This window comes from Perca fluviatilis, chromosome 8, assembly GCF_010015445.1.
Source record: "Perca fluviatilis chromosome 8, GENO_Pfluv_1.0, whole genome shotgun sequence".
Taxonomy (NCBI): domain Eukaryota; kingdom Metazoa; phylum Chordata; class Actinopteri; order Perciformes; family Percidae; genus Perca; species Perca fluviatilis.
The window spans coordinates 19,200,667-19,211,805 of NC_053119.1; the positions used below are offsets into that span (position 1 = coordinate 19,200,667).

An 11,139-nucleotide genomic window follows, 5' to 3' on the forward strand; every position below is an offset into this window, starting at 1 on the left:
TCTGCTCTCTTCATTTGTGTTACTGGTATGATATATATATATATATATATATATATATATATATATATATATATATATAACAACAGACCAACAGCCTCTGGGCCTGGCTGATATCATCTTCATGACTGTCCAAGTTTAACTAAATCTGCTGACGGAACAAACCAGAGCACAGCGGATAGCAGAGATTGTTTTCTTTTTTCCCCCTGCTATTATCACAAACCACAAATCTTCTTGCCAAAGAGAGTTCATATAACATGTGTTTCTATCACAAACCCACTATTTGAGAAATGCAGGATTTCCCCACTATGTTATGACTGTTTACTGCCACTGCTGCTCAGCCTTCACTTCTAACTTCTTTTTTTCGCTCATGTCATGAAATCTAAACACTCCAGAAGAAACACGAAATGGTTTACTTTGACCTCTGATGACAAATGTTTGATACTTTAATTATTTCCTGTGTTTGTTGAATGCTCACACCAAGATATTTCCTTTCACCTCTTTGACCAACATACTGCCCTAAAAAGCCACTGATGTGTCCTATTAATGAAAATATATTTCTATCTTGTAGTGATGCCATCCCATATAAAGGGAGGATGCTGAAGAAGTATAAGTGTAGGCAAAGTCAGGGCAGACAATATGGAATTTATGAAAGGAAAACACTGAAATGGAGGCAAAACAAAAAAAAAACTTCAAATTGCAGAAAAGAGGGAATAAATAAAACTTAAAACCTGCAGCATCACAGCAAGCTGCCATCTACCATCCTACAGTGGTGGAAAAAAGCCTACTCAAACCCTTTCCTTAAGTAAAAGTAACATTAAAGTAAAAATGGAGGGCACCAAAGGTAATCCTGTAGGACTGTCCACCAATAAAAGGAGCAGCGCTATTCTCATTTTGAGCAGAGCAGTTTTCCAGAGGCATAACTACAACCACAGTTTAATCAGTTATGTTAACCACTCTCCCTCGTGTACAGACTGCAGACATTAGAGCACCTCCAGCTGACTGATGTTATTCATATAGCAAAGATTTACAGTGCAGGTTAGGAAGGTAATCAGTGGGGCTGCTGAGACTGTGGCCATAAATCCAACGGTACTGAGGTGTGAACAGGACAGGGAGCCAAGGATGACCAAGGGGACAAAGGAGTTACAAAACTGGCGTCCATAAATCATCTGCTAGCTGGGAGCAAAAAATTGCTACCAACATTATAGAGGGAGACGTTCACTACTCCACAACCTGTATTGAATTGAATCTTTTGTAGCAGAGATCTGTTTTCACAAATGTACATGACAAAACATGTATGTATATACAAATCTGTTCCACTGAATTTATTTGAGAAGTTAATTTTCAGTCACAGTGGCAGCTGGCAATGTTGGTCTGTTGGTCAGTCTGCCAATTTGGTTCAGACTAAAATATCTCAGCAACCATGAGATGGACTGTCATGACATTTTGTGCAGACATTTATGGTCCCCAGAGGACGAACCCACTGACCTTTCCTCTAGCCGCCACAAGGTTGACATGATGTTGGATAGATTGTCATGACATTTGTAGATATTAATGTTTTCCTCCGAATTAACTAAAAATAATTTTGCTGACCCCTTAACTTTTCCATTTAGTACCACCATCAACATTTTAAGTTGTCCAATACGACCAAATACCTGCAAACATATTCATTATTAGAATGTTAACACACTAAACTAAGATAGTAAACATGGTAAACATTACTGCTAAACATCGGCATGTTGGCATTGGCGTTAGCATTTAGCTCAAAGCACCGCTGAGCCTAAGTAAAGCCTCACAGAGCTATTTGTTTGTCTGTAGACTCCTGCCAAGTCATAAATGTATCTCTGTTCACAGGATGGCGTATTTCTCAGTATCAGTGTTTACTGGCTTCTCTTATTGAGTGCTGGCCAAGATGAGTTTAAAGCATGAACTGACAGCTCACTTGAAAGCCTTGTTTAAACTAAACAGAGCAGGAAAACACACAAATCCTACACCAACCTGTTGTTTAAATCATAAACTGTTGATGTAGGTAAATAGGAATTTTAAGATTATTGCCTACCAAATAGACATTTTTAAGAACCAAGCCCTTTCAAGCAATACAAATGTTTTAAAAATTCCAATATAATAAATTATAAAATATAAATCTTTTTATATAATGCATTTTGCAGAGCAGCTGATAGATAACAGTTCAGCAGGCATGGTGGTAAATGCATAGTTGGGTGAAAGAGGGGTGAGATTCAGATATGAAGCATGAGTAACAGCAGTGACAGATGAGTTGACCTGAGTAAAGCCTCCTACACTGAGAAGCAGCAGCCTTGGATTACTTTGCAGAGCTGGAAGGAAGGAAGAATTAAGTAAGTAAAGTTTATTTAAATAGCACTTTTCACAGATAAAAATCACAAAGTGCTTTACAATAAATTGGAATATGATAAATAGAATACATAAGAATACAAGGAAAACACAGGTACATAAAATCAGACAGCCACTAGGAAATGACACCTGTACAAAGGTTTAAGGAAAAAACTTGAATCAGTTTAATTGATTGTCTGGCTCAACAGAAGTACATTGCCAGGATACACATGACAAGCTGGACAGCGCCAGATTTCCGGCTCTGCCCTTTCACAACAAGAACAACCTTCAAGCTAGCATGCTAATGTTGCATGCTAAAAATGGCAAGTTTTGACGAAAATTTGAATTTTGCAATAACGCAGGCCTGCTTGGTTATTTCGGGATGTATGTGTGGTGTAGCCAGACCTTACTCCAGAGCGCTGTGGAGATAGGTCTGGCAATGGGAGACTAATTAACACAAACATGATCTACTAATAACACTGTAATTAGCATCACCATCATTGCTGTTGTTTTTAGCTGTAGTATTAGTGTCATGAATAATATATGTCTTCTGGCTTATCTTTGAATTGATATTATAGGAAAAATTTGAGATTGTAAGGACACTGATGCTAACAGCCACAGTGCGGAGTGTGACAATGAATTGTTAACGGGTTTGTTTGGTCATCAACATCCTCGCCTTAATTGACACATCTTGCGGAAATCCACTAAAGAACATTTATTGTCAACAGACATTGAAAATGCTGCACTTTTTGCACAGGAATAATTCTTTAGAGCAGACAACATACAAACAACCAGTGGTGTAGTCTACGTGATACGCAGGTATACACAGTATACCGACTAAGAAAGCTCCAGGATTTCCATATACCCACATACAAATGCACAATGACATGTAACAACATACTTTCCATTATATTTCTGATATATTCTGAATTGTCATCTGTGTTTTATTTCGATAGGCTAAATAAAGGTATTTCCACCGTAAATTGGTGCATTAAAGTGCAGGAAATTAAGAATGCAGGAATGGAAGTCTTTGAAGCTCAATGTTTCCCCGGGGGAAGACACCCAGATGCCCCACTTTGATGTCCATTCTGGTCCATAAATGTATATACAGTATACCCGCTAAAATACATTAGACTACACCACTGCAAACAACAAACAGTATGATGAGCAGAGTAAGGAGGGACAAGGAAATCCTGAGAAGTGAAGAACAAACTGAAACTGAACACTGAACTGCTCTCTAAAAGTGTTAAACACATTATTTCATATTTCTTACATTATGTGAAGACAATTCTGCATATATCCATATAGTACAGTCAGTGTCTAAGCCTGGAAGGAGCTGTGTCTCTGGATTATGGGCTGATTGAAATACTGTAGACGTGCCTCCACAGGAGAGGGACCAAAACACACGTCGTCTCTCAGAGTCGGTGTCAAAGATGAGAGCAGAGAGAGTAATTTGTCAACATTGTTCCATTTAAAAGCAGGGACATGATGAAAACGTCCCCTTTCATTTGCACTTTTGAATTAACACCTGTAACCTTCAGTGGGTTGATTTCCAGTGGATCCATTTGTAGTGCTCCCACTTTCCGTTTGTGACCTTATTGCTTTTAAACAATGGTGAGTGTGTGGGTTTCTAAAAGCGTCATCATTCAGCTGTGGTTTGTGTGTGTAGGAAGAGAGAGAGAAAAAGTACTACTAATTTGCCCACAGACATACAGATTTTGGTTTAGCTCTTTAGTCCTGAACTACAGTATTTTTCCTTGGATTTATTCTCTTTCTACCTAAAATGATTCCTTCATTTCAAATTGAGCATTTTTTACTACATCTCCTCAAAATGTTATCCATCTTTACCAAATTTGGCACAGAATATATTTGCTCGGATTTTCTTGCATAGAAATGTTGCCATTTGACAAAACTGACACAAAAGCAAAGGTTTTCCAAAGGTTATGGCCAAATAGGTAATTATTCAAATTTAAACAAGATTATGGAGAGGTTTGTGCTCTTTGGGTGCTTTCTTTTTTTTTTTAAGATTATTTTTGGGGCATTTTTGGCCTTTATTTTGACAGGACAGCAGAATACATGAAAGGGGGAGAGAGAGGGGGGAATGACATGCAGCAAAGGGCCGCAGGTCGGAGTTGAACCTGGGCCCACTGCTTCGAGGAGTAAACCTCTATATATGGGCGCCTGCTCTACCAACTGAGCTATCTGGGCACCCGGGTGCTTTCTTAAATTTACTGTTGATTCGTGAGCGGTAGATTCCTCTAGAACCTTGTTTTATTGAAGGGCTACATAAATAAACCACGCTTCACTGCTACTAACTGAGTAAAAAAAGTGTTGTATGTTGGAACATTAAGGTTCACTGTGAGACTGTGACTCTGCTGCCTATCTCTGCAACCTCCCACACAGCCTGCAGGCCCTCGACCCTCCTGCTCCCTCAGATCAGCACTGTGAGGAAACACATTACTACCATGTGAAAGGCATCTGTCCAAACTGCAGCCTTCAGGCCTCTGTACACATACACACACACACACACACACACACACACACACACACACACACACACACACACACACACACACACACACACACACACACACACACACACACACACACACACACACAGTAGAGGATCAACAAGAACATCCCTCCCAACTTTGATAAATTATTATTTGTTGTCACATCTGTTGCTACATCTGTTTTCAGGCAGCTTTGCCCTGCAGTGACCCGGCCGCTCTGCTTTGGCGAGCCGCTCAGTTTACTCTATCTGTGTTTATGTTGAGAGACGCTGTATTTATTCAGGTGTGTTACTGAAGAAGAAACAAGGAAAGGCTGCATGCCGGAAAGCTTCAAGCTGTCTTTGCTTGTATCCTTTATTCAACAGTGTGTTTAGCAGTATAACAGTATTTTTCAAACAGACATGAAGCTTTTTTTTTTTTACTTTTAAAATTTCTCATGAACTACTGTTGGGTCATGATTAAAACTTCAAAGATAGGGGTGGCCTCTAGCTTACCCAGTAAGAGCGTTCGACTCATGTTGGCTGGGTCCTGCAGCGGTGCGGGTTCAAGTCCAACCTGCTGTCCTTTGCTGCGTGTTATCCCCCGTCTCTCTCTCCCCCTTTCATGTCTATTCACTGTCACTACTTAATAAAGGGAAAAAGCCCTCAAAAAATAATCTTTAAAACTTCTAAGATAAATTCAGTAGAAGGGGCAAACTGTGTCTGTGTCCTAAAGATTGAATAATCAATATTCTTATATTAACAATCGGTCAACTGATGTGTGTGATGTGAAGGGGTTATTTATAGTGACAAACCTACAGAGAACTTTCACTTAACACATCGCTCAGCTCATTGTTTTGGTTGTCTGACCCACAACCTTACTCTTTTGGTTTAGTCTTGCTGCTCTAATCAGGGTCATATCCAGCCATAGCAGGCCGCTGTTCTGAGTGACAAAGCTCTATATAACCCACGGTCCACTAGTGCTGTGTGTTAAACAAAGTTAGTGAGCTGGTGAACATGAAGAACCAGATATTTCATCTCCACAATGAGCTGCATCTGATTAATCACCCTGTTTGCACTAAAGTCTCCAGTAATTTAAAAACCTGCCATAAGCCTTTTTTCTGTCAGAAATGTTGACAGTGTCATCAATATTATTAATACAGGCTGCATTCAATTTAGCTCATAATTTCAGGCCGCTACCACTGTTTATGCTGTCTCACTGATATAGTGAAATGGAACAGAGCCATCGCTAACGCATGAATTACACATGTGCTTTTCCTGCTGTGACATTCAAAATGTCTGCTCTGAAAAAGGCCTATTTCCTCCATCATCTGACCTTCACACCCACCTGAACACCTGCCCCCAATTCCTTCATCAGCTCCCAGAACATATCTGTATCGTCCCTTTAGCACTTGTTTCCTGACAGATTGGGCCTCAAGTGTTCCAGCTTTGTTTTCTTGTATCTACACTCCTGTGTGTTGAGTCTTTGATCCCAACAAGTTTTTGGACTTCTGCCGGCACGATCTCTTTGTTTTGTTTTCCTGCTGACTGCTTACCTGTTGCTGACCTGTATCCCTCCTATTGACAAGGTAAAGCCTGCCTTTATCCCTCTGCTGCTGTCTGAGCCGTCTGCTGTGGCTCTCAAGTCAAAACTGTTCAAGAAACAACTCGAATATTAAACACTACAAATATCATTTAATTTTCAGATGTTTCATCCGCTATTCCCAAAACATATTTTTCTTTATATATATATCTTCTCTACCAAAAACACAACACCCCCCCCCCCATGCTGTTCTAAACACTGTTTGGACATGAATGGATGGACCAAACAGAGGACAAACCAAGCCATAACCAGTTCTGTGTTTACAGCTTGCCATATGTTTCCAGTTTGTGCAAGTGTAGCTAACATGCTGAGAGCCATATCTGAGACCACCCTGGGATGATGTAATTACCCAAGACAGGATGTGCAGTAGAGGGGATCGTAGCCCATCATGCAGTAATGTCATCACCTGAGTGAAGTAATCAGAGTGAGCTCTAACTACACTCTCACAGACTGGGAATCCACTAGAAATGCATCAACTAAGAGCTCCACTCCACAAGTTACTGATATGAAAATATATTCCTCCTATTCCCGTGTACTGTTCATAAGAAGAAACAACCGTCTGTTCTTTTATTGCATGTAGTTTTTTTGGCATGAAAATAACATAACTGATCTGATTTATTTTTGAACTGTTGTTTATTGCAAGATTCTTGAAATATTAAATATAAGGATTGTTTTTTTTTAGTAATTTGATTTATTTTAATATGTGATCAGTATTATAGTCAGACCTATATGTGAATCAGAATGATGTAGCAAAAACAAGACTTGGACTTGACTGCTGTGTGCAGTAGATGGATTGCATTCAGGCAGGCCTTGACTATTTCATTATTAAAATAAATTGGTTGTTATGTAAAATATAAATAAAAAAAATAAAAAGCTAAATAAAAGAAATGGTCAAATGCCATGTAATCGTTTAGTGACTTTGAAAGACTAAATATGTTGTGTTTGTAGTGACTGACTGATTGAAAAAAAAAAATTACAGAAGGTTACATTTCTGGTAATTGAATATGTCAATTAAGCTCCTGATAATATGCACAAATCACTGCTAAATGACTGACATATGTTTTAAAAGGATTGAACCTTCAACCTCCTAACTTCATTTGATCCTTTCACCTCACATTATGAAGTTATCTATTGAGTCAACACCTCAACTTCGTGAGCAATTCCTGAAGCTGTTAATTAACATGTTCATTCTGTCATTTATTGTTTACACTGGCAAAAATTCATGGTGTAGTATGTCATAAAGAGTCATAAAAAGTCTTAATATAATACGTCAAAAAAAAGAAGAAAAAAAAGTCATAGTATAGTAGATCGTAAAAAGACACAACAAAGTCGGAGTATAGTATATCTTAGTCAAAAAAAGTCATAGTATAGTATGTCGAAAAAGTCGGGAAAAAAAGTCATATTATAGTATGTCGAAATAAATTATGAAAACTCATAGCATAGTATGTCAAAAAAATTTCATAAAAAGTCATAGTAAAGAATGTCGAAAAAAGTCATTGTATAGAATGTCGAAAAAAGTCATATTATAGTATGTCGAAAATGACATAAAAAAGTCATAATATAGTATGTCGAAAAAAGTCATAGTATAGAATATCGAAAAAAGTCATGGCATAGTATGTCGAAAAAAGTCATAAAAAATCATAGTATGCATGTCGAAAAAAGTCACAAATAAGTCAAAGTATAGCATGTCGAAAAAAAGTCATGGCATAGTATGTCGAAAAAAGTCCCAAAAAAGTCATTGTATAACATGTCAAAAAAATTCATAGTATAGTATGTCGAAAAAAGTCATTAAAAAGTCATAGAATAGTATGTCGAAAAAGTCCAGAAAAAACGTCATATATAGCATGTCGAAAAAAAATCCCAAAAAATAAATAATATAGTATGTTGAAAAAAATCACAAAAAAATCATAGTATAGTTTGTCGAAAAAAGGTCATGGCATAGTATGTCGAAAAAACTCCCATAAAAGTCATACTATAACATGTCAAAAAAATGTATAGTGTAGTATGTCGAAAAAAGTCATAGTATAGCATATCGAAAAAAAGTAATTAAAAAGTCATAGTATAGTATGTCGAAAAAAGTCCAGGAAAAAGTCATAGTATAGCATGTCGAAAAAAAGTCATTAAAAAGTCATAGTATAGTATGTCGAAAAAAGTCCAGATAAAAAGTCATAGTATAGCATGTCGAAAAAAATCACAAAAAAGAAATAGTATGGTATGTTGAGAAAAAAAATCACAAAAAAGTCATAGTATAGTTTGTTGAAAAAGTCACAAAAAAGTCATAGTATGAGTTTAGAGTCTGATGTGTCCTCATAATGAAAAGTGAAATTGTTGTAACAAAACTAAAAGCTACTCATAAGGTTTGAAACCACGACCATTGAGGTCTTGAAAACAACATAGGCTTAGTTATATTGTTCTGTGTGACTTAGAAAGTGTGGTTGGAGTATCAGGGGCCACCAGGGGCCCTCCTACTGTAGCTTTAAACAGGCGGTCTGCGCCTTTTAGGTGACGGGGGACTGTGTAACATGAGTCGGGATGAAAACTGTGCGCTGGTTCCGGCTGCCAGTGCAGATGCTGTTCGCCAAAGAGAGAGAAGGGGTGCATGATGGATCCTGTCCCGCTGCTGCTCATCATAGTCACATTTTTGCCGTTTTGCTCGGCAGTCTACACCGGGCCCCTCCAACCGGAGATCTCCAATGGCACTTTCCATCACTTCTTTGTCCCGGACGGGGATTACGAGGAGACTGAAGACCCCGAGGACTGCCAGATGCTGTTTAAATTCTCGGATGTGTATCCATGTGGCGCCTCTGAAGAGAGGGACTCCGTGGTGAGGGACGACTTCATCATCACCACGCTGCAGGCGGAGGACGCGGCGCGGCTGTTGGAGAGCATCGGCCGGACTGTGGCGCACGACCTGGACGGAGAGGACAGCTACGGAAAGTTCCTCCAGCGGGAGGTCTCCCAGATCGGAGAAGCGTTTTCTAACGTGGACAAGTCTCTGCTGGAGCTGGAGGTGAAGTTTAAACAAAGTCAAGAAACTGAGCTGAGAGAGGAGCAACAGCTGAACGGCTATGTAATGAAGCAAGTGAGTGACATCAGGGGAGCTCTGAGGGAAACTACAGACATCTCTCTGGGACTGAAAGATAAACACGAGCTGCTGTCTCTCATCATTCGCAGTCATGGTACCAGACTGAACCGCCTAAAGACAGAGTATCTTAATGTTGGCTCATAGTGTGGTTATTGAAAGCTCTGTGTGTGTGTGTGTGTGTGTGTGTGTGTGTGTGTGTGTGTGTGTGTGTGTGTGTGTGTGTGTGTGTGTGTGTGTGTGTGTGTGTGTGTGTGTGTGTGTGTGTGTGTGACCCTCCAGTTCAACAAACAACTGGAAAGTTGTGGCTTATGAATTAATATCTCTGACGTTTGGCTATCCCCATTCTTTGGACTTGTCATTTAAAGGAGCTTTAACACAAACATCAAGACATTCCAAAGGAAATGTGAACATAAATTATGTCTGCATGGAGTCCTCTGTGCCACCAGAGTATGAAAATAAAAGCCCTCCAAGTGGATTTATCAGCCTCTGAATCAATATTATACCTATACATTTTTGTCTGTGTGGTTTAAATTATGTTGTTTATACATTTGTAGGTTATAACTGATCAAATAAATGCTTATTATTCATCTCATATCTTAATTTCCCCTTTTACTTTTAAGCAAGACATTATGTTTCAGTGTCTTTAACAATTACAAATGTTGATGTCAAAAGTATTTCATGTTGCATCATATTCATAAGTTTTCTCCTGCATATACGTAAACTGCCATATGGTGATGTATTTAAAAAAAACTCTCCATCCTTTGAAGCTTGAGGTTTACTTTGAACATTTGATATCTGAAGGTTTTCGTCTGTCATGTCTTTACATCACCATGTTTGTTGTTGGCACTACAAGTGCCAGTCTCGACTGTCCTGTCAAAGTGGCCCTGGTTAATTGGCGTTTAAAGTCTGTCTTTGCCTCCCACTTCCATCTGGAAGTCATCTACTCAAATATGAAGCATGTTTGTCGGAAGGCAGCCACTGTCTTCATCATCTGCTTTTTTGTCTGTTATGATCTGTAAAATGTGTGGTTTATATGAAATGTCATTTTGTTGAAAATCTGACTGGTTTTGGATGATGTCATTTTGACTAAAAATAGACTCATAAATGACATACAGCTTGTTTAAATCTCTAAAGAAATAGTCTCTCTTGCTCTTCTGCTGTGTCGACATACAATATCTTATTTCAGACACGCTGTTTATGGGAGGAAAGTTGTTTTGATTTCTTGAGAGGCATTAACTCTACCTCCTCCACAACTCATTGTGCTTTTTATTTAATATTTTGAATGCCTTTGGTAGAAATCTGTGTATTTTATCTCTTTAACTACTGTTTAAAACTCTCTTGTTCCAGCCAGTCTGCAACAACCACAAAGTAACTGTCATAAGCGTGCCCACTTTTTTACAGAGATCATGTCTGTGCAGATGTGAGGAAGCCAGATGGGCTGCCATGGGCGCAACTGGGTGTGATTTCCTCTGTCTGGTTTTCCTCACAGTCCAGCTTCCCCTGAGGGACCCCTTTCTAAAACAGCTCTCTGTAGCTCAGCACAGTGTGAGCTCAGCCAACCCCGTCAAAATACCCAGAGCTGCAAAATCTCCATGTGCAGAGAAACCCTATATG

The 11,139-nt window shown here is 38.9% G+C and overlaps 1 protein-coding gene across 1 annotated transcript; it reads left to right on the forward strand.

The window, feature by feature from the left end:
- Nucleotides 1-8,952: 8,952 nt before the first annotated feature.
- fibina (fin bud initiation factor a) lies at nt 8,953-10,644 on the forward strand. The gene has a single exon (XM_039808759.1). The coding sequence runs from the start codon at nt 9,040-9,042 to the stop codon at nt 9,667-9,669; it is 630 nt and encodes a 209-aa protein (XP_039664693.1). The 5' UTR covers nt 8,953-9,039; the 3' UTR covers nt 9,670-10,644.
- Nucleotides 10,645-11,139: the final 495 nt, after the last annotated feature.